General features: G+C 36.9%; 3 protein-coding genes, 1 long non-coding RNA gene and 2 pseudogenes across 4 annotated transcripts; 2 read left to right on the forward strand and 4 right to left on the reverse strand.

Moving 5' to 3' along the window:
* Positions 1-704: 704 nt before the first annotated feature.
* Positions 705-5459, reverse strand: LOC132799378 (putative disease resistance protein RGA1). Its single transcript, XM_060817838.1, has 2 exons — positions 4572-5459; positions 705-1376 (listed from the first exon to the last, which is right to left on the reverse strand). Exons 1-2 carry the CDS (start codon positions 5457-5459, stop codon positions 705-707), a joined length of 1560 nt encoding a protein of 519 aa, XP_060673821.1.
* On the reverse strand, positions 5033-7052 carry LOC125419122 (putative disease resistance protein RGA3). The gene has a single exon (XM_048464360.2). It carries the CDS (start codon positions 6786-6788, stop codon positions 5499-5501), a length of 1290 nt encoding a protein of 429 aa, XP_048320317.2. The 5' UTR covers positions 6789-7052; the 3' UTR covers positions 5033-5498.
* A 1327-nt stretch (positions 7053-8379) lies between these two features.
* Positions 8380-8896, reverse strand: LOC132803970 (binding partner of ACD11 1-like; annotated as a pseudogene).
* A 3722-nt stretch (positions 8897-12618) lies between these two features.
* On the forward strand, positions 12619-15629 carry LOC107413353 (vacuolar protein sorting-associated protein 24 homolog 1). The gene is made up of 6 exons (XM_048462692.2): positions 12619-12915; positions 13116-13192; positions 13701-13803; positions 14611-14732; positions 15003-15197; positions 15287-15629. Exons 1-6 carry the CDS (start codon positions 12804-12806, stop codon positions 15365-15367), a joined length of 690 nt encoding a protein of 229 aa, XP_048318649.2. The 5' UTR covers positions 12619-12803; the 3' UTR covers positions 15368-15629.
* Positions 15630-21755: 6126 nt separating this feature from the next.
* Positions 21756-24056, forward strand: LOC107431207 (dolichol-phosphate mannose synthase subunit 2-like; annotated as a pseudogene).
* Positions 22339-23350, reverse strand: LOC132804090 (uncharacterized). The gene is made up of 2 exons (XR_009639238.1): positions 23195-23350; positions 22339-23144 (listed from the first exon to the last, which is right to left on the reverse strand). It is a non-coding gene; the product is annotated as an uncharacterized LOC132804090 (long non-coding RNA).
* Positions 24057-24190: the final 134 nt, after the last annotated feature.

A 24190-nucleotide genomic window follows, 5' to 3' on the forward strand; every position in this document is an offset into this window, starting at 1 on the left:
GGAAGCCAAATCGTCATTATCACATATTTCAAGCGATGTTAGAGTGTGCAGATTTGAAACTGTTTAACAGTGCCTCACTGCATCCCCCGATTATTAGCTCTTTGATTGATCGAAGACAGTGTAATGTCAATTTAGGGCATTTCTCAATGTGCAAATGAGATAGGCATGAAAAGTCCATCCTTCTTTCCTCCTTGGACAACCTTTCTAAATTTGGTAAGTCAGTAATAAAGAGACCTTGACTTTGCATAGATAATGATATTTTACTCGTGGAAAACATCAAACGTGAAAGAAAACCAAAATTAAAGGGACTTGGGACTTTTGTTTAAGTACCTCAACTTGAAGCAACAATTCACCGTCTCTCCTTGTATTGGTTGTTGGTGGCTTTGATCCCATACAAAAACACGTGGAATGTGAGCTATCTTGTGCCAGTCCTCTCCAATTTCCTTTCCACACCGTTCTACTAATTTAGGGCAACTGTCAATTTCCAAGGTCTGTAAGTTGGTGAGGTCTTGGATAGTTGTTGGCAGATATTCCAACTTGGGACACTTAGATATATTGAAGAAACGAAGAGATGTTAAGTTTCCAACCCAGTCAGGCAACAATTCAACATTTGGAAACCCCCTTATGCCCATATATTGGAGGGAAGGGAGATGCTGCAAGGCCTCAGGCAAAGTTGTCAACTTAGGATGAGGAGTACTGAGATTTTATGAACCGTCACCTTGATAGGTGTACCCTGATAGCATCAGATTTTCGAGGCGAGAAAGATTGTTAAGATCATTTGGGAAAGCCTCCAACTCTGGACAACCAATAAGTTGCAAAGACACAAGGGCAGTAAGGTCTCCAAAACTAGCGGATAAACTTTTGAACTTGATACAATCTTCAATATATATACTTTTAACACTATATGAGCCTCGAAATATTTCCACTGGAAAGCACTCGAGCATATGGCAAGAAGTAATAGATAAACCTTCCAAAGAACTTAGCCCAATTAGCATATCAGATTGCAAAAGTTGAAGCTTGTTGAATCTTTCAATTTTAAGTGATTGGAAAGTGGTAAGATTTTGTAGGATCCCATCAGGAAAGGATGCCAAATTCTCATTGTCACATATTTCAAGTGATGTTAGAGTATGCAGATTTGAAACTGTTTTTAACAGTGCCTCACTGCATCCCCTTATTATCAATTCTTTGATTGACCGAAGACAATGTAATGTCAATTTAGGGCATTTCTCAATGTGCAAATAAGATAGGCATGAAAAGTCCATCCTTCTTTCCTCCTTGGACAACCTTTCTAAATTTGGTAAGTCAGTAATAAATAGACTTTGTAAGTGCAAGAAACCTCCCTCTAGCTCTCCACCATAAGATTCATTATCTACATACTGCACTAAATCCATACCATATAAATAAAGATATGTTAGAGATGGAAGTTTCCCCAGGCCTGTAGGAAGTTCCATACAATTTTTACAACCGACGAAACATATACTGGCTAAATTTTCATATATTGCCCTATTCTTGAACCACCGAGGGAAATGCTTGCCTCCAAAATTTGAAATATCCAAAGATTTTATACTTGGGGGAGGTTCAAGAGATTCAAGTACCTGCTCTGTCAGGACCCGTCCAAAATTCCTCACTGGAACCCTAGACAAGTCCTAATCCCAGGGAAACCCTACCGGACCCTCCAATGGAAAATCCGGCAGAACCTCCCCTAAGGGTTGGACTTACCACAAATTTCCTGCCCTGAAAACACACTTCTATACACATCCCCTTATTCCTCCCACATTACTACAATTTAATTCCACAAATTTACAGCATTCCAAATGAATAACAGTAAATCAGTGCATAATTAACAACTAAATGTCCAATACAGTATACAGAGCGTTATACAAATAAATGCGGAATTAATACAATGTCAGATAAAGAAGCAATACAAGATGAAGAGGAAAAAAGGGAAGAAATGCTTCTTGGACTTTCGGCAATGAACTGAGACATTGGGCTCGTCCCGGACGATCAACGTCTCCCAACCTGGACCTAGGGGAACGAAATTTAAAAATATGAGATGCTAATCATCTCAGTGAGTGACCCTATCTACTGTACACTTTTAATATTAATAATATAACAAATAAAGGAATTTTATTAATCAATACCAAACAATTTAAATAAATAAATAATAATAAACATTTGAAAGTACTAATTTCTCTCAAAACCCTTACTATTCATTCCTTTGGAAATGTTCCCCTTTTAAAACATTTTCGCAAAACTCGATTATCCGTATGCCCAAAGCCAAGGAATCATTAATTTAATAAATAATAATTAAATAATCCAATATAAATAAAATGTAATAAAATATAATAAATAATTTTAGAACACTTTAGGGTTTGAAATTTCTATCCGAAAATTTATACTTGACGCACCATACCATATACCAGTGATGCCCTCCGATACCCAGCGTCCTGAGCACCGACTGGTGGGGAGGTTAAAGAGAGAAACTTGCATACGGCGCTTCGGCGTCCCGACAGCACTGCTGCTGAAACCGTCATCCCAGCCACGGAGGGAGGCGGCTATGGCCAATATCAAACTTGCCTGCCCTTGGTCCAATGGCAATTCACGGGAGACATAATAACTTGCGCGCTAATCCACATATACAGCCAGAACATCAATACTGTATGAGTGCGTCTAATATAAATAATCAAAATTTTCAAAAATTTACCGTGGAAATTATACCATTTTTCAAACTCACCATCCCACACTTTTCTTTAACATTTCCGGTACAAAACCACCGATAACAATATACAAATAATTTTTCTCGTAACACAAAGTCCATCAATTAGTACTCCACGGGCATAATTATTAAATTTAAAACCACCAATTTAAACCAATCATGCCTAAAAATAATATAAAAATCCAGATACAATTAATTAATAAAAATATCTTGCTCATGCGTAATAAATACAATTAAATAACAATAATAATAATCGGGAATTTCTTAATAACCCAAAATTCCGTTTAGCATCAAGGGGTATATATATATATATAAAATAATATTTTTCCACAATTATATTTAAATTCCACCACATGAGCAAATTCTAGATATCAAATTAACACGACATAAATATAATTAATCACCCTAAAATAATTTTAAAAGTGGGTCACTCACTTGGAGCACACAATTAACCTAAGATCCTCTATGGGATCAATTCCACGACGCACACGTGCTCCTAGAACAACAATTCACACACAGTCAAATAAATTAATAATTCGGGTAAATAATACCCGGTACCTTGGGGGACTAACACAAATGTTAACAAAAATTGACGAGTAATATACCGAATCAAAGCTTGAGTGACAAGGATTACGAATCCGATCTTGCTTCTCGGAGATCAGACCCGAGGTGGCCGGAATCTCGCCGGAAAGCTTTCGGCCTTTAGAGCCTCGATTCTCCCAAACCGTCGCGAATTGGAGGAAAAGGACACCGGATCTGGGTTCAGGGGGTCGGAATTAGTGGGGAGGGACCGGCGGTGCAACTGGATACTCGCCGGAACTGGATTTTCTGGCGAGCCATCCCGGTCACTGGCGACTGTCGCTGCCGGCGACGCGTTCGGTGGCCGATGGCTGAGATTTTTAGGGATTTTGTAGATCAAGGGAAGAGGGTTCCAACAGGACCAGCGGTGAGGCAAATGGAGGCCGGATGGCGAAGAGATCTAAGTTTGAAGATTTTCGGCCCCTCGCCAAAAAATACTCCGATCCCGGCCCGTCGGAGGTCCGGTAGCCATGAAATTTGGTGGGCTGGCCAAAAATGAGGAGGTGGTGAGGGGTGGCTGGCGCGTGTGGCCTGAAAATGGCCGAAAATGGGTCAAACGGCGGTGGCCGATGGTGGAGGGGAAAAATTGCCGTCGCCGGAAAACGCTCCGATCCCGACGCGTTATCTACTGGTTGGCCATGAGATTTGGGTGGCCGGTCGGAATTGAGGAGGCGGAGGCAGTGGGGTGGCGCGTGTGGGGAAAGCGTGGCCGAAAAACGGCTAAGTGGCGGTGGCCGGTCGTTTTCTCTCTCCCCCGTTTTGCCAAAATAAAAGACACTGTGGGTGACACTGTTCACCCACGTGGACCTATCAGATGTCGACATGTGGCGTCACTGTTCACTCAAGCCAGATATATTAAAATATTACGGTATTCGGAAAACTTCACATGTCCATAACTTTTTAACCGGATGTCCAATTTAAGCATGCCGCTAGTCTATGAACTCATATCGACGAGCACTTTACAACCATACAAAAGTTAAAGCAAAATTCTACAACCATAAAAAGTCAACTCCGGGCACCTTTTAGACAGTTTGAATCTCGACTTGTTTTGCCCATAACTTTCAAACCGTAGTTCTGTTTTCGACGTGCTACTAGTCTACGAACTCGTGCCAAAGTGTACTTCGTAACGGTACCTCAATCATCCTAGAATTCTATCTGAGTCAAAAAGTCAACTTTTGACTCCTTCGGTCAACAGTCAACGATCAAAGTCAACGGTCAGCGGTCAACCTCGGTCAAAGTTGGAAAATTTCCGTTGCACTTTGGGATGGGGTGTTACATGCTCTATGATCACTTGAGACTTTTCATTTCTGTCCCATGACAATTCCAACCTTTTAAGAGTCATTTTTCCATCTAGATTGGCTTTTTTGGCTTCCACTGGACTTTTCACTTCCTCAAGGTTTTTGATCCCTAAATTACCATGAAGGTTTAAACTTCCCAATTCATCTACATCATATCCTCTTCTCCTACCCATAATAAAAATGCTTAAAGTTCTTAAGCAAGTTAGTTTCCCAATGCTAGGAGGCATGTGACGCAACGAAGAACAACCTAAAATATGAAGATGACGAAGACTCCTTAAGCGACTCATATGCTTGGGTAGCTTTTGAAGATTACGACAAAACCTTACATCCAAAGTCTGTAAACTTCGTAAAAAACAAATTGACTCTGGAAGAATTCTAATATAAGTACCTGAAAGATTCAAATACCGAAGATGTTTGGAAGTATTGATTACAAAAGATACGGATGTCAACATAGAACTTTTTGCATCAAAAGCTCGTAAAGAAGGAAAATACAAGTGACAAGGAAACTTGCACGCTTCAATTCTAAAGGGACCATGCCTTGACAACATTAAAGTACGCAAGCATTCTGCTTTCTGAAAAGCAAAAAGCATGTCAAATGCCTGGTTAGAGTAATTAAATGTCACATGACGAGCTCTGGACAAATTAACAGGGCATTCAATTTCTACAACACGTGCTTCGTCTTCCATCATACACCGAGCTAGATCATGCACTAGATCATGCATCTTGAATCCACAAATGTTGTCAAATCGCTCATTGTTACTCTGAACACCTTCAAAGAATGATCGCCAATATAATTCCTTACATATCTCATTGCCAACCTCTTCCACTTCCTTGTTTCCCTTCATAGATATAAGGTCATTAGCCATCCAAAGATGAATTAATTTTTCCTTTTTTATTTCAAAATCCTAGGGAAATATGGAACAATAAGCAAAACAATGCTGTAATTCTGTAGGTAGATGAAAGTAGCTCAATCTTAATGCTGGCAGGATGGAAGTTTCTTCTTGTGGAAGATTCCAAAGTTCACTTTCCATAACGAAAAGCCACTCATTTTCCTCACGCATTAAGCTTCCTAAAGCCTTTGCGGCCAGTGGATTTCCCTTGCACTTCTTCACAATCTCCTTCCCAATTTTTCCAAGATTTTGTCGCTCTTCACTTTCGTTACCAAATGCACGTTGCTTGAACAATAACCAGCAATCATCTTCGGATAAAACAGACAGCTGATGCATTGGAACTGTTCCCATAATCAATGCAACCTTTTTAAGACGAGTGGTGACTACAATCGAAGAACCATTTAATCCACAAGCAACTACATTTCTTAATGCTTCCCATTGCTCTTGGTCTTCATTCCACACATCATCCAAAACAATTAAAAACTTCTTTCTTTCCAACATCTTCTGGAGGCGTTTCTGCAGAGGATCCATGTCCAAAGCATCACAGGCATTTCCAGAGGCAGATTCTATTATAGTTTTTATCAATCTTTTCACATCAAAGTCCTCAGAAACACATACCCAAATTTTAATCTCAAAATGCCTGCTAACCCCTGCATCATAGTACACCAGCTGAGCAAGGGTAGTCTTTCCCATGCCCCCCATGCCCACAATAGGATAGACAGACAGATCTTTGGAACTTCTTGAATTATCAACCAAAAACTCCACAATCTTATCTTTATCTCCTTCTCTTCCATACACATGTTTCTCATCAACAATGGAGGCAGTTTGGCGTTTGTCTCTTACTTGGAGATGCCTTTCCTGGACAACCTCACGCAAGTGAAATTTCATTCGCTCACTAGCAATTGCATCCAACCTATCTGAAACATCTTCCATCCGTTTTGCAATTCTGAAACGAAACAGAGTATTTTTTGGGTTGAAACAGGAGAAGAAAGAAGCTCTTACCTTTTGGGTTGATATAGAGCTCTGCCTTTTGTACTCCAGTAGTGATGCCTCCATTGAACACTCATCCAAGATGTCATCCAACTCATCTGCAGCATCTGCAGCATCTTTAAGTTTCTGCAGCCAATTCTTGATTGCCCTGTCTCTTAACTGCCTCTCCTCTGCATCTTCAAGCACAGCACACATGGTTGAGAGGATGCTAGACAGCTTCTCCATCTCTTTGTTGACACCCCAAACCAATCCAAACCCTTTCTGGATCAACGAGTTCAGATTCTCAAACGTGACAGTAAGTAAAGCTTCAGCCATTTTGTCCCCGTAAGTGGTCAATTGAATTCTTTTTTCCTTGGTGAAATATGGTTAATTGAATTCTAATCCAAAGAAAGTAGAGGATGCTATATAGTTCATGAGTTAGACAGCTGTCCTACGGTGTGATTAAGTTTTATCCAAGAAATTACTTATCCAATGATAAAAAGAAATGTGGTCTTTCAGTTCTTGGGTTTCCGTGTGAAAAGGATTTCTTGCTTGAATGTACGGCTCACTTTCTTAGATAGAAAAGGAACCGGGAGAGTGAGAGAAAACATAAGAGAGAGAGAGAGAGAGAGAGAATTTCCTCTGTATTTAATTTTTTTAAATTCCGATTTTCAATAGTTCTAATAGAGACTATGAGCTGTATGGCAACTAGGCAGCTGATGCTAAATTTGGTCACTCCTTAACTAAATTGAACACGGCAATATTAATTAATGTTGAATAGGTCCCCAATGTCAATGGAAACGGCAATTTTTTCCTAAGCTTCGTTATTGCTGAATTTTCCAAGTAGCTGTTTTAAATTTATGATGCAAAAAGTATGCCTTATAAGCCGTACAAGTCAAAAAGTATGTCTTATAAGCCTTACAAGTCAAAAAGTAAGTCAAAAAGTAGCCTTACAAGTCAAGAAGTATGTCTTACCCTATAACTCTTAATAGTCATTCTACATCATGCTGGTCAACTTTCCTTCTATCCAGATCTAATTTTCAGTCCTTTTGTTAATGAGAAAATATTGCATCTATAAAATGCATCACTAACATGCCGTTGACATCTAGCTTCTTACTCCAAGAATATGCTATATTGATACCTGTGTGTGCTGGCGTGGTGCCTAATTGCTTATGCATATTTATTGGACCTATGATGCTCAAATCCAAAAAGAAGAAAGTTTGATGCAATTACTTCTTGCTAATCTTGATTTGTTGACAAGGAACTGAAATTGCGTATTTCATTTAAGCTGCATTTTATCATCGGAAGCAGCTTCTTTTCTGTATCATTTATGATTCTCATTGTTTCCTTCCCTCTTTTTCCATTATCGTCTGAAAGGAAAAACCCATGAACATCACAGATTTGGGGAATACTAAAATTGTTTCCTTGAAACACTTTTTCAGTTTGCTTGAGTCCACCGTTTCTTTGAATAAGAATAAGACGTTTTGACAGTTCTATTCTTGACTAGCCTAGCATATATGGATATATATATATATATATATATATATATTTCTAATCTCTGTTTTGTCTAAGATCAGTAATTTCAACCTTTCAAGTTTTTTCATAATTTATATTAGTAATCCATAGTAGTAAATCTAGGAGAATTTAGGCTTGTATTTTTTCTCTTATTTTTCTCGATTAATCTTCCTTTTCTAATACCTAATAAATTAATTTAATGCCTTTCGTGGACTACGTTCTTGTAATTTCCTAAACATAGAGTTGTATATTGTTAACTAAAGAAAGAAAGCAATATTACCATTAACAATCAAATAATAAAGAAAAAAAGACCTTAATCAGGGCAAACCACACTGACAAAAGGAAAAATGTCTAACTGATTGAGGAAACATTTCCTAAACTGAGCACTTTCATGCTACAGCACAAGTCCATTTCACAGGATTAAACCTTGAGCATTGTAATCTACCATTTTCCTCTTTTCTTCTCCTTCAACCATTTCAACTTTCTCCTTGCTCTTCCAGCCAACTCTTGTGCTGGCTGCTTTTGGGACCTTGTTGAAAGCACCTGTAACACAAATGGCTCCACTAAAAACATTCTCCATTAAACCACTACTAACTTTCTGCTCGGCAGCTGCAAAAGCTAATTCTGTTTTCCCCAAAGCCTGAAATTTCTTATTCCACCTCATGAGCTTTATGTCAATGACCAAGGAAGTCCCAGCGCTAATTTTCCCGGCGAACCCAATTTTCTTGTCTAAAGAAGCAATTTTTGACTGTCTTTGAAGATAACTGATATTTGTCATCAAAGTTGTCTGTCTTGTTGTCTACATGTTTGCCTAAGATAAAGGCCACAGCAAGCATGCTGCTAATCATATCATCTGCTTTCTGAAATGGAGATTCAGCACAACCTGCAGGGAGGAGATCTATTATCAATTTCCTAAAGATACTAGTGAAATAAACAGGTTAGTAACATTATTACAGAGGGTGCTGTAGAGGCAGTTCCTGAAGTATGAAATTTAATTTTCCAATATAGAATCTTGCAGAAGCAGCAGGTGGCAGCTCATGCTCTGGCGCGAGAGTTATCATACCTCCCTGATGACATAAACCAAGTAGCAAATGAATGTAAAATCATCTTATAAACCAAGCAGCAGGTGACATAATATTACATTGGAAGTAAAAGACAATAATTGTTTATCTGATTGCGGTTTACCAAGACAACATGCGAATAGATAATATGATTATTTAAAAGATGTACATCGTGTGAAGTCCAGCCACACCACACTGCACCGACAGTGTGAAACCAGCAGCTCACCATTTTTGACAATGGCCATTGCTGCATTTAAAACCGAACTCCAACTTGCTCAACAATTGTGGGCAATGTCAGAAGGCCAGTGCTGAACATCAGAAGAGGTTGAAAATGGAGGACATGCACCGAATTTGTGAGCCTATAAATAAGCTCCATCCTGTTGCATGCAAGCCAAGCCGAGCAAGCTCAATATCATCCCAAGTGAGGAGTATTGAGAGTAAACTCCGAGAGAGTGTGTTTAAGTCTCCAGAGAGAGCTCTAGAGAAGAGTTGAAACTCCAGGAGAGAGTTTGATAGTAAATAGAGAGAGATTACACGTGAGAATCCGAGAGAGAGAAGTTTGTATTTTGTATTCTATTTCTAAGAGAGTAATAGAATTAATTTTTATTTTTCTTCTCATATTTCTTCTCTAAAGTGGTCAGAGAAACACAACACATCGGCTGCATATAATGACATTCCAGTACTTGAGAAAAGGAGAGAGAAAAAGAAAAAAAATGCAAATACAACGTGAAAGAAAACTATGAAAGGGCGTTATATTTGAAAACCTCAACTCAAAGAAACAATTTGCAGTGTTTTCTTGTTTGGGTTGGTATCTTGGAACTCACACATGGAGATCTGGAATGTGGGCTTCCTTGTGCCAGTCTTCTCCTGATTACTTTTTGCACCTTTCCACTGATTTAGAGCATGATAAAATTTTCATGATTCAAGAGATGTTAAGTTTCCAAGCCAATCAGCAACAATTAAAGATTTGGAAACCAACGTCTACGCATAGATTTGAGGAAGGTGATATGCTTTAAGGCCTCAGACAAAGCTACCAACTTTCTAGGAGCAACAATGAGATTCTCTGAACAAAACTCACATTGGGGATCACCTGATAGGACAAGAAGTTGGAGGGAAGTAAGACTGTTAAGACCATGTGGGAAAGTCACCAACTTTATTGAACCAGTAAGTTCGAAATTTTCAATGGCAATAAGGTCTTGAAAACTATCGGACAAACTTTTTAATTCGTAACAATCCTCAATGTGTATACTTTTAAGGTTATTTAAGCCTTGAAATATTTCCACTGGAAAGCACTCAAGCATATGGAAAGAAATGATATATATTTCTACCAAAGCGCTTAGCCCTGTTAGCATGTCTGCTGGGGCTGTTGATAAAGTACTTAAAATTTTTGAAACCATGAAAGGGAAAGGAATTCTTCCGTCCTTAGGTACATACAATGTTCTATTAGCTGGTCTCTCAAAAAGTGGTAGAGTTAATGAAGTCGAAATTTTTAGGAAGGAAAAGAAGAAACTGCAGATTGATGGCCATCCTCACGATATCGTCCCCGTTGATAAAAAGATTTGTGATCTACTTTTTGTTGGGGATGGTATATCTATCGACTATTGTGTACAATAAACTTACCTGTCTTGAAAGGATGCTTTAAATATACTAGAAAGTATGGAGTATTGTTATGTGTGAATGTGCTGCTGAGGCCAGAAATAGCAGAGCTTCTCGTAAGGTATTATTAATTTGTTGCAGAACAAATACATTGAGTTTCTCATAATGTATTATTAATTCATTGCAGAATAAATACACTGAGTAAGAATTAGTTTCTAAAATATTAATTTATTTACCTATTTATTAGTTCTATGATTGACACAACTTGTTATTTTCTTGTATATTATAGAAGATGATTAAGCCTTAGGAGCTTTATATAACATAGTTTGGATTTAGACTGTAGTGCAGCTTGACTTTGCAATATTAAATTTCTCATAGAATCAGTAGTTGCTATGTTTCATTAAGTTTGCACTCGACTGTTTTGATCGGAATAGATGCTTTCTGAGGGAAGGGCATCATCCTTTTGAACAAACGATGTTGAGTCAGTGGCTTTTGCCTTGTGAAAATGGAGTTAATTACCTCTCTCCTTGGTTAAACATGGAGCTAAGTAGAACTGTATTGCACTGCTGATGCATGGACAGAAAATCAATCTGTGGATGCTGTTTCGACTTAATAATATGCTTAAAGGAGGTCAATTTCCTTTCCCACAACAAATAAAGAGAAAGAAAATAGAAGATCCAGACTGAGGTAGAGTTTCTATTATGATAATGATAGCATTCCTTCTTCCGAAGAGCGAGAATGTGGCTTACGTTGATCTGGGTGATCTTTTCAAATCCTCCATGGGGACCTTCGCAAGCCCGACTGTAGGGGATGAAGCCCTGGAGATAGTTGATGATCCCTTCCACTTGAAAGGAAAAGGCAAACCAACTCAGCTGGATGGTCAATATCAGAAGATCTTATCACAGAACAAGAATTGACCTTGCTCTCATCCTTGCAAGTTACAGGCAATGGTGATATTTACTTGAAATTGATGCGGCCCTTCAGGTCACTTAACCACAAAGCATACAATATTATATTTATAGACTACACAAAAGCCATGGTTCATTGGCTTGCCTTTACATGAAGATGAGGTCAAATAAGGAGAGTCTGGATGCTTTTTTTAGTCTTGAACTAGCCTTGTAATTTACTTGGCTTCTTAGCATGGATTTTCCTTCTCTGCTCCAAGAAACTTTAGATTCTATTGATTGGGTGATTTAAATTCTTTTTTTTTATAAAGAAAACGTGGCATTAAAAAATTTGTTAATATATATTTCCAATTTAATAAAAAAAATAAATAAAAAAAAAAAAAGAAGGAGAAGAAGAACAAGCAAAGTCGTATTCCTCTAGTGATAGTTTCAAATGCAAATTTGCTCAAAATATCCTTGGCCGAAACTGTTTTTTTTTTTTTTTCGTGGCTAATCAATTGAGGTAAAAACTTATAAAATAATTTTAACCAAACCTTTAAAATTTTAGTTGAGATTCGACTTGTTCACATTTTCCTTTTTTTTTTTTTTTGGAATACTTTTTTATCTTTGAGATATATTAGGATTTTTTTCATTCTTTTTTTTTTTCTTGGCTACATCTTCCTTCACGCTACACATAATTAATTAAAGTATAGATGTAGAATTAAAGAAAAAAAAGGCCTAAAAATATTAAAGAAAGTGCTGTCATAATTCCTTAAAATTTATAGGATACACATTTGTAAATATTAAAAAAAATCACAAATTTACCTGGCTTGCTAAGAGAAAGATAAAGGTTAATTATATTGGACACGTTAGAGGATTTTTTTAATTACAACCAAGTACTTTAATTTAAGGGTTTTTTCAATAAATAGCCACTTTACAATTCCATTTTAGAAAAATAGCAAATTTTTTTATTTTTTTAAAAACTAACCAATATTTTACCCGTTTGGACTAAAGTACCCTTAAGGTGGCTATTTATGGGAAAAATCCAAGAGAAAAACTATGTGTCCTTGTTCTTGCTTCAAAACGAAAGCCTCCAATGGAAAGCTATAAGAAAAAGTTGACTACTTTTTGACGAATTTATCAAATTTCTTAGGAGTGAACCTTTTTTTTTTTTTTGGGTTAAATCTTTTATCCTTTGTAGGGGAAGAGAGCAAAGGCTTGGATCGCTCACGATCTGAGAGCAATCCTTTTTTGGCCCTTGTCTCTCCCTAACAGGGAATAAATTTGAAAAAGATATGGAGAAGGTGATGAACATTTTGAAGCCAAAGCCAAACCCACAGCAACAATTGAGAGATTGGCAGCGTAGACTCCGCCAAGAGTGTCGCAATATTGAACGTCAGATTCGAGGTTATATTTTTTTTTTTCGACTAACACCCAATTCCCTTTTTTTTTTTGGGTGTTTTTTTGGCGTCAAATTTTTATTTTTTATTTTTTATTTATTTTCTTTTTAGGATAATTTGATTATTAGATTCACAAAGGCATAAATTTAGCTCTATGGGCTTCTGGGTATTGTTAAATTCGGGTTCTTTTGTAATGGGTTCTTTCAGATATACAAAGAGAAGAGAAAAGTGTGCAGAAAGCCATTAGAGAAGCTGCCAAGAGGAATGACATGGTCTCTGCTAAGGTACTTGCTTATGAACCTGGTTTTACACAATTTGTTTTTTTTACTGAATAATATCTATTGAATTCCAATAATTGTTCTGATCACTTTATCGAATTCCCATGCTTGCTTTCCACCTATAGTTCCATAAAAATATATCTTTTGCTTAAATTCAATTGAGCTGATGGTGGACAGTAGAATTTTTGGCTATTTTTGTTTTTGATTACTCTATAGAAATTAAATTTGTACCTAATTCATGCATGGAAGAGCTATCAACACTCGCTACAAATATGTACATTTTATAGCAAATCATGGGTTTTTGCAACTTGGTTTAAACATGGAAAATGAGGTTTTATATCTATGCTTCTACCTACATTAGAGGACGATTATCCTAGTTTCATTGGTTTTAATTTAGCTGTGCTGTGGTTTGGCCTACTGGCTGTTGTACTTAAAAAATTTTTGCTGGTTGCACCGTAGTTTTCCTCCCTCCCTTCTTTGTTATGAATTGTCTTCGTTGCGTATCTATTTTCAGGCACTTGCAAAAGAAATTGTCAGATCAAGAAAAACAGTGACCCGTCTTTATGAAAATAAGGCACAACTCAATTCAATATCAATGCACCTTGGGGAAAGTGTTGGTACGAAGTTCTTAATTATTTTATCACCGATGGAACTTCTATTTATAAATTATTATCCACTCATCTCTGATTTCTGTTATTGCTTGTCTATGAATTTAAGCAGTGTAGTTGCATCTCTGCCTGAATGGATTATGTTCAGAATTCTATTTTAATTTGATAGAAATTTGTTTTGATAACCAAGAGACTAATGATAGGATCATATCCAAGGTTAAGAATTTCTATAGCCTTAGTTTGATTTTAAAAGAAAATATTTTTGTCGTATTACTTGGATAGAGAGTGCATGATGGATGAAGTGAGTCGGTGAGTTGAACAACAACTTAGATTCCTCATGCAAAGAATAATCTTTTAAGACAATCTCAAGACTAGTCACATGTTCCTGTACAAAGATGACAGTCTTCATTTTGAAAATATAAGATTAACTTTCCTTTATAATCTAATCCATTCCATAGAATTACCATATTTCCGACATAGACATGAGATAGATGGTTGAGAAGATAAGATGGTTAATTTTATCACATGTTGAATTTTCATAACAAATGAACTGGGGAATTGAATCAGACAGTACTGACTATGATATTTTTATGTTGACCCATTATGAAAATTTGTTCTTTTACTTTCAAGTCTAGGCTATTGCAATGTAGGGTGCAAAAGGAACCAGTGTAATGATGTTTCTTGCATTAGGGATAAATTATCTTTATAACAGTGGTTAGTAATCTATTTTATGAACTGCTGGTAATGCTTATTGTCTGCTTGTTTTACCTCTTTTAAATTTCCTTTCTTTTAAAAAAAAAATTGGTGAATCTGCAGCTATTGCCCGTACTGTGGGGCATTTATCTAAGAGTGCAGATGTTATGAAGCTTGTCAATAATCTCATGAAAGCTCCAGAGGTGGCTACTACAATGCAAGAGTTCAACAAAGAAATGACCAAGGTATGCCTGTTGCTAACTTTTACTTTATAGAGTGTAAAAATATACCTTTTTCGGTGGATAAAGTGTAGTTTTTCAGGTTATAACTGCCTTTTGTTGAGCATTTTTTTTAGCAGTGTTTTCTTTGATTAAAAAAGAATTAGCTAAGATTAATATCCAACCGAAGTTTTTACTTTCAATTTCCTATTCTTAGGTTTATTCAGCCTCTCATTTTTGTGTTCTCATATTCTATTAATCCAATTAAGTTGTCCGCTGAAGAAACTGATTTTGTAGGCAGGGGTGATTGAGGAGATTGTAAATGATGCTGTTGACTCAGCACTAGACTCTGAGGATATGGAAGAGGAGATAGAAGAAGAGGTTGATAAGGTTTTGACTGCCATTGCTGGTGAGACTGCCGCAGAGCTTCCTGAAGCTATCAGGAAGGAGATAATAAAACAACCTGCTCAGACATCAGAAAATGGACAGGAGGTATGTTGACCTGACTGTCGTGTAATATGAAAAGCTTTTACTTTCTGGCATTGAAGAAGCGTAACATGTTTAATTTTATATTTATATAGGAGGAAGCAATACCCGAGGGTGTTGATGATGAGGAAGAATTGGAAGAAATAAGAGCTCGACTGGCCAAAGTACGGTCATAAGTCAGAGATCAAGCCTACCATAACGTTATGGGAGAAGTTGGGCAGTGCGTTTGCATGTGGCCTCTTGAACAGATTGAGATTGCGGCGCCTCTGGCCTAATTATCACTAACAAAGAGAACTTCGAGGAAGCACCCACTGTATATTAGAAAGCAATGTTTTTGTGAAGTTGTGAGTTAGATGGTTATTTGTGTAACATTGAAGTGCGGAATGTATCTTTTGTCTATACCTGATTTATAATTACCATGGTGGAAATTTGTGTTGCTCTTGAAGCATTGTAACTTTCATAATCTCATCAACATCAATAAAAAAATGAATTTCATGAAACCGCTCATGAGAATTTTAGATTTTGTGAATGAAATGAACGGCCCTAATCTTTGTGTACTTTGACCTTGCTTGTTAAGGGCAGATCATCCCTATTTGTATGCAAAAAATCTAACAATGTGTACTTGGATCTTGATAATAGAGCTTTGGCATTAAGGATTGGGCTGGATTAAACCAGAAACTCCTGATCAGTTCTATATCCCAAATGAGCCCGGAGAGCCGATGCATATGCTTTGAACATCTTATTCACAATCTTGGAATATTATCACAGGGATTCATGAATTGTTGCCATCATTTTCATATGCTTTACAGGTGTTTGATCCATTAGGTTCTAACTGGATTTGAGATCTAACTCCATTTAATTATTTGAAAGATCCCATACAGAGGGCTTTACAGAGCCATTAAGATATGATACTATGAGCTTGCAAACAGCAATGCTCACATGACAATGACTTTCTTGGAAATAATGCTTCCTCAAAGGAAACCTTACAACTAGAAGGTTAAAAGGCATACTAGGCCAATTGTGGACTGCAATAGATTACCTTCTATCAAGTATCAAGCATTAGTTTAAGAGTTGTTTATTATACAGTAATAAGAATATTTCTTTACACAACCAAATATTTGTTCAATTTTCATTAACAATTTTAAATTGTCTGAAGTTATATTTCCGTATAACTTAACTTGCTTGTTCGAAGTCATATTTCTGAATAAGTTAAGGATGTTTGCCTACAGACTGTTGAACATGCTATTTTTAGTACTTTGCATCTGAATACATCTAAAACATTTAGTCGTATAGTACTGAGTGTATCTGAAACGAAAAATTATAATGGTGGCTTATAATGTTCATTTAACAAAGATAACAATGTGGTATTGATGTAAGGATAAGTAATTGACCTTATAGGAAATGTGCCATGTTTATTTATTAGAATTCCGTTATGCACAAACGCCTTAAGAGCTTAATTGCAAATTTTAAAAAAATTTCCGCTTGTCGGAAATATTTCCTATATGCGGAAAAATTTTCCTACTGGAGGAAAAATGGAGGAAAAACGTTCCTCCAGTCGGAAATCCCATATGAAGAAAAATTGAAGCCTCTTGATAAATTTCCGCCAAGTGGAAAAATTTTCCTCCAAGCGGAAATAGTTTTTCTCCTGTTGGAAAACATTTCCTCCAAGCGAAAATCGTTGAATAATTTTTACTCCTATTAGAAACTAATTTCCTCCACTTGGAAAATCAATTTCTAATAGATTATATAAGTTAATAGTAGGGTAAAAAAAATTGGGAGTGGAGACAAATATTATATAAGATGAAGATGGAATTAACAAAAAATGTAGTGACATTTAAAATCAATAACCATTTTAAATAAATAAAAAATTGATATATGTTTGTTTTTATTTTCAAAATCATTTGGACATTTCATAAAATGATATGTAAACTAAAGATTGAAAATCAATTCCAGAAAGCCTCTTTTCATTTAGGATTAAATTCAAAAAAAAAAAAAGATTGCTAATAAATCTTCCACCGTGGAGTATAAAATATTATATCCAATATATGAAATAATTATCAAAACATATTAAACCATAACACTAAATTAAAACTTTCTAATTCGAAGCATAAGACAATGCATTCGTACATCTCTGCCTATAATGTCCAACACCACCGCATCGGCTACATCTACGTCCAATAACATCTTCACCTTCGGATGATATGCGTTGCATCCTCGGTCTACCGGCTCGCCTACGTGTCCATCTTGGTGGAAGAACAATGTGACTTGCCACGTCATCCAGGACATGCCACTGTTTTTCATCTAACAAAGGATAAATGGACTCAGCATAAGCTGCACGATATGCATCCGCGGTGTAGTAATGAGAACACATGCCATAAGGAGCAATTTTTCGGTCTCTGCAAGCGGCAATACAATGATCACAAGGATATTGATCAAGATCGAAGACTTTGCATGAGCATGTTTTTGATTGGAGATTAACTGTACCCCTCAAACTCCCACCTTCCACAAGAAATTCAGGCATATTAATGGCTTTCACACGTAGTCCGATGGACTCCAAATTTCGTAGTTTGAGTTGCTTTTCCATATGGTCAGTCACAGGCTTTGTCAATTTTGCACCTGCAGTACGTCGCTCATAAAACCACCTTTACAGTAAATCCCGTATGTGCTCTATTAATGCTACTATTGGCATCTCTCTAGCATCTAGCAGAATGCCATTCAAGCTTTCTGCAATATTGGTGGTCATGATAGTGTACCTTCTACATGGACAAAGAGAACGTGCCCACTTTGTAGGGTCACATGATCGAATGTACTGGGCAGCCCTACTGTTTTTTGCCTCAATTTGCCCCATATAAAACTCAAAATCTTCAACCAAATATGCACTAGCTGCGAGCATGAAACATTGTATTATTGATTCATCTTTCGCATGTCCATTTGCTTTAATATTTCTGCTTATATGGTATGTGCACAACGCATCGTATGCATTGGGAAAAACTTTGCGTAATGCCCTTTCAATAGCGGGGTGTCTATCACTCACAAACACCAAATCTGGAAAATCTCCGATGGCATCCTTCAGGTTTTGGAAAAACCATGTATATGCTTGCTCATTCTCTCCATCTCCAATGCCGAAAGACAAAGGATATATTTGCTTATTGCCATCCATGCTCGATGCAATATACATGTACCCTTTGAATTTCCCTTTCAATGTAGTTGCATCAACAGCCAATACGGGTCTTATGTGGGATTTAAATCCCCTAATGCTTGCTCCAATCGCCATAAAGAAATATACAAAATTATTATTATCGTCTGTTTTGATACGTGTAACAGTCCCAGGGTTCTTCGACACTAACTCATAACAGTAGGCAGGTAACTTAGCAAAATTCTCCTCTGGAGATCCCCTAACACTGTTAAGTGCATACTCTTTACCTCTCCATGCTTTGTTGTAGCTTATATTCACCCCATATTTCTGCAAAAAATCATGTTGAATTTCTTTGGGTTTGTAAACACGTGCAATACCTTCATATTTAGATTTGATACATTGCCCGATAACCCGGCTACTGGCTTGCTTGTGTTCTCGATGCACGATATCTAACGAGCAACTGTGTACATTATCAAAAATTCTCACAACAAATATTTCTCCATTTTTAAATGTGGTTGCACGTAGTCGCCATTTACAAGTATTTTCCAAGCATACAACCTCATACCGTTGTGTAGTTGACCGTGTCACCTTGAACTCCTTATTTTCTCGCATGCAATAGATACTCAGTTTATTCTGTAGGTCACGTTTGTTGCGAAATAATTGTCCAACTACTATGCTCTCACAGCCAGTGAACTTTGACGAAAATATGGCCATAGAACCACTTCTGTTGCTCGATGATATGTGGTCACTTGTAGCACGATGAACCCTAACATCATCAACTCCTTCATTGTTCATTTCAGGATGCATATCATTATCATTGTCTGGCAACTCATGATCAAAATCTCCATCATTATGACCAACATCATCCCCTGCTGCATTGTAATTCTCATCATGATCAATATGATGCAACTGCTCATACTTCTCGTCGTTAGGAAACCGTTCAGCATAGTCACCTCCAACATCAACTCCTTCGTGAATGTTAAATGATGTCCAGGCCCCACGAACATCAACTTGATCTCTAAACTGAGTTTCTTGAACCATAATTTCCTGAGATGTAGCCTGAATAGGTTCAGTACCGGAAGCTTGTGGTAGACGGGCGCCAATTGGAGGACAAGAAAAAGAATGAAGATTACTCCCACTATCCGAAGCAAATGTTGTTTGATGAACATTTCTACATACATGTTCAACTTTTGAAATCACCTCAACATACAATGGAGGCCGCATCATTGTCATCCCTCAATTCCTCACTTCTTGAAGAAAGCATTTCACATCCCTATCACATCGTATTTCTATAGGATCCAACTTTTCTGCACATCGTCCATATATCCATTTTAGCTTTAGCAAATATTCATTTCGATCTATCTCAATAGAATTGAAAATCTCATCCTCTAACTCTGATTTTATGCATCTCTTGCCGACGGAAACCATTATATTTTTACCATTTCGATATTCCCAATCACCACTATCATTTTGTACCAATGTTCCATTGTATAAAACCGCAATTACAATGTCATCATCTTCCATTTTACTACAAAATTAAATGAATAACGTTAAACTAAATCAATAAATATATAAAATTTTGAATAATATTAAACAAACATATTAACTGTATTAAAAAAGTTGATTCTGTTTTTTTTTTCGGGCCAAATATAGCTTTTTCCTACTGGCGGAAAACTGGCGGAAAAATGGCGGAAAACTGGCGGAAAATTGGCGGAAAACTGGCGGAAAACTAGCGGAAAATTGGCGGAAAACTAGCGGAAAACTGGCGGAAATTTTGCGAAAACTGCCAAACTGGAGGAAATTGGCGGAAATTCATCTTTTTCGCCCAATTTCCTCCGTTTTTACTGTTTTTCGCGATTTTTCAGTTTTACACAAAATTTTTCCCATTTTCAAACCATATGCCACCTAAGTATCTTTAAAATCACATATAACATCTCATAAATTAATTTCTTGCATACCCATATCAAATAAAAAGCTTAAAAAACCCTAAACTAATAAAACTTACAAGAAAAAAGAGAAAGAGAAAAAACAAAAAAAATACATGTTTCCTTACTTTCATCTAATAAGAAAAAAGATAAAATTTTTACCTGATTTTAGTTTGAGATATGAGAAAATACAAAAAAATGAGAGTGAGAGGCGATGAGATGCAAAGAGTTTAGAGAAACCCCACGAATGGCTGTGTAGAAACCCTACTCCCACGAATGACTGTGTAGATGAAGAAAGAAAAGGGTGTAAAAAAAACCTTTTGCGTAATTTTCAACTTTATCAAAGATATTTTTGTCCCAAGGTGGCTAGTTTTAAAAAAAAAAAAAAATTTTGCAATTTTTCTAAAATGAAGTTGTAAAGTGGCTATTTAACCTTTAATTTAATGTATGTTATAATTACAAATTAATCCCGTCATCATCGGTGTTAAAGTGAGGCATAATAGTGATTTGACATATATTATATTAATTTTTTTAAAATATTAATATTTTATTATTTATTATTATTTTTAATTGTTTTTATTGTTTTAGGAGATTTTTTGACGCTCTGCAGCGCCGAATTCACACCAGCCTCTGCTCCCTTGCAACTGCAACCGCGGATTCAAATACAAATTCCGACTCGGCACAGCCAACGCCGTTGGCCGGAATCCCAAACCAATTGGAGATGAGTTGGCCACGGCGGCTGCAGCAAAGGAATTCAGAGACTGTTCGACAGTGGCTTTCACGGCAGGATTGGAGAAACTGGCTTCGCGCATCACTCGGCCCACGCTGGGGTCGTCAAGTATGGATATGATGAGCTATTCAAGCTCGACCTTGACGGCTAAAAGAGGCTGCTGCTGCTCAGGGCATCCACGGCGCTGGTGAGCCTGAGCCGGCTCAAGGGCCGCCAGGAGAGCATTGGAGATAGGCGGTTCATTCCCCGGGCTCATGTTTTGCACGGTAGGGAGACGCTCCAGAGCAACGCTGAAGCAGAGCTCAAGAGCTTTTCACTGGAGTGGGTGTGACGAATTGGGATGGGATTTGATATATGCTTGGTGACCCAGAAGGCAAGGCCAACAGCGTCGCCGCCACCACATGTAGTGGCGTTGTCTAGGCCGTGATTCCGACGACCAGCTTGGGCGATCGAATGGTTCAGTACACTGGCCTCCTCCGGCGTCAGGGTTTGCTGGATCGTACTCAAGCCTGCTCTCATTTCACGGATAGAAAATTTTGTTTACATGAAGTTTTCTAACAAACCCAGATGGAAGAAACAAATAAAAATTATAAAAGGAAAAAAAAATCTCCTGCTATGTACCCAAAATGAATATCCTCTTCGTTTTTCATTTTTCTATTTTTTATTTTAATCTGTATCTCTCTCTGTATGTCTGTGTGGCTTTTAGTTTCCAATTGGGTTATAAGAGCAAGAGCTGGAAAAAAGATAATCTGGAAATTCAGGACTTTATTTGCAAAATAACCCACTAAAGCAGCAATTGAAAAATGGTCAAGGTGTGAATTCTGGGGCCTGGTGGATGTAGTCACCATGAAACCGGCGGGCATTCCACCGGCGGGCATAGTCGATGCAATCCTTGATCATGGAGGATGTCCAATGTAATTAATCTGGAAAGATAATATAACTATTTAATATTTTATTAAAAGATATTAAACTATTTAATAATATAATTGGTTGTATTTCCAAAAACAACTAAAATAATACAATTGTTAGGGTCAAGCAGAATACCTACTTTCTCTGTTTCCCGTCTCGTCACTTTTCTCTCTCTCACCGGACCGCGACGCAGAGCTTCGCTTTGGAAGCACAGGTGATGAATCATGAATTATTTTTTTCTCTTCTTTTTCCTTTAAATTATTTGTTTGGTTATCTGGGTTTGAAAGCTCAAAGCTTTGTTTTTTGGCTTGGGTTCATTGCAAAGTCTTCCTCTTTACTTTGTTCTGGTCATGGCAGTGAAAACTGAAAAATCAATGAAATCTGAATGAAATTGTGGGAAAAAAAATAAAATAAAAAGGAAAACCTGAGAGAATTTATGTGTACTTATTTGATTACTTTTTGTATTGAGCTGTGCCTTGCGTAGAATTGAGGTCATGTAAAACTTGATGTTTCTATTTTTCTGATAGACTTTCAAAGTCATTGAGAATTTCTGCTACAAATCCCATGAATTATGTTGAGTTTGTCGAGCTCTAAATTTTTTGCTGGTGTCGACTGTAGAGAGGAAATCTGCATAGGTTAGCTTTTAGAGAAAGATGGTTTTTAACTGATTAATAGAAATTTTTTTTGAATTTTTGAAGATATGCCTGTGTGTAATCGATTGCAAGTGCATTCAATTTACATATGAAAATTTGGAGAAGGAAGTGGAAATGGAATTTAAGGGAAAGTTTTTGCAACTTCTGGAAATTCAAAGGCATACGCGAAGTTTTGCAAATGGAAGGGAGGTTAATTTAATTTTCCCTTGTTTATTGACTGGTGAATGTTAAGCAAATCAGTGTTTTGTGAAAGGTATAGAACTTCTAAGAATAGTTCAGAATTTTTGAGTTTTGGATCAACGTAAAGAAGTATATCAATTTGGTTAGATGCTTGATCTGTTGTCAAAAGCCTGAATGAGCTTAGTATTAGTTTTGGGTATAAATAGTTACGAGGAAGCAAATCTTATATCTATCCTGAATTTCCTTGGTCGCTCAGATGTAGTTCTTCTGTTATGACCTACTTCTTTTTCCACCTTTCGTGCACACCAATTCTATTTCCCTTGTTATTGATAGTTACCAGGAAGCAAATCTTATATCTATCTTGAATCTCCTTGGTCGCTCAGATGTAGTTCTTCTGTTATGGCTTGATTCTTTTTCCACCTTTGGTGCATACCAATTCTATTTCCTCTTGTTCCTGATTCCTTTTCCACCTTTCGTGCATACCAATTCTATTTCCCGTTGTTATTCTTAATAATAATTCTATGTGCATTTTGTGCTGTTATTACTCTGAATTTTAAGTTCCTAGAGGATGTTTTCGTTGCTTGGAATTGGAATTGTAAGAAACTCTAATATGGGAGATTTACTCTTTTCAGTGAAACGGTCTGCATCCCATGTGATTGAGATACAACCATGAGTTGGTTTCAATACAAGAAATCATGTTCCCATTATTTGTGACCGAACAAAAGTTAAGGGAAGATGGATGGCTTTTGGTTGTCCTGTGCATATGATGCATGTTATTCACTTGTAAATGTTTATTCCTAGTGTTTGGTACCGTATGCTTATCTGAATCCAATTATGTTAACAGGCAGTGGAAGAGCTTATCATCAGATGGAATTAGCAGACAGGGCCGTTGGGTTACTATTAACTCTTACAAGTCTTTCTATATTCACTTATTATACATTTGGGTCATCATCCTGGTCAGTTTGTCTTCTATTCAGATCTAATTTCTAGTCTTTTCTTAATGAAAAAATGTTACATCTATCAAATACTTCATTAACATGCTATTGACATCTAGTTTCTTATGTGCTATTTCAGCCATTTGTAGACAATGATCACTTCATCCGACAATGTTTCCTACCCCAAGAATATGCTATATTCTTGCTGGTGTGGTGTGGTGCTTCTCTGCTTCTTATGCAAATTTATTGGATCTGTGATGCTCAAATCCAAAAAGAAGAAAGCTTGATGCAATTAATTTTTGCCAATTTGATTTCTTGACAATGAACTGAAATTATACATTTTGATGTGAGCTACAATGTATCGTCTGAAGCAGTTACTTTGCTGTATTATCTCCGATTCTCATTGTTTTCTATCATATTTTTGTTTATTATCATCTGAAAGGGGAAAAAACTATCAACATTGTGAATTGGGGAATACTAAAAGTAGGCTGTTCAAAATTTGTTTACTTATTTTAAAACATTTTAGCCATT

The sequence above is a fragment of the Ziziphus jujuba genome, chromosome 6, assembly GCF_031755915.1.
Source record: "Ziziphus jujuba cultivar Dongzao chromosome 6, ASM3175591v1".
Lineage (NCBI taxonomy): Eukaryota > Viridiplantae > Streptophyta > Magnoliopsida > Rosales > Rhamnaceae > Ziziphus > Ziziphus jujuba.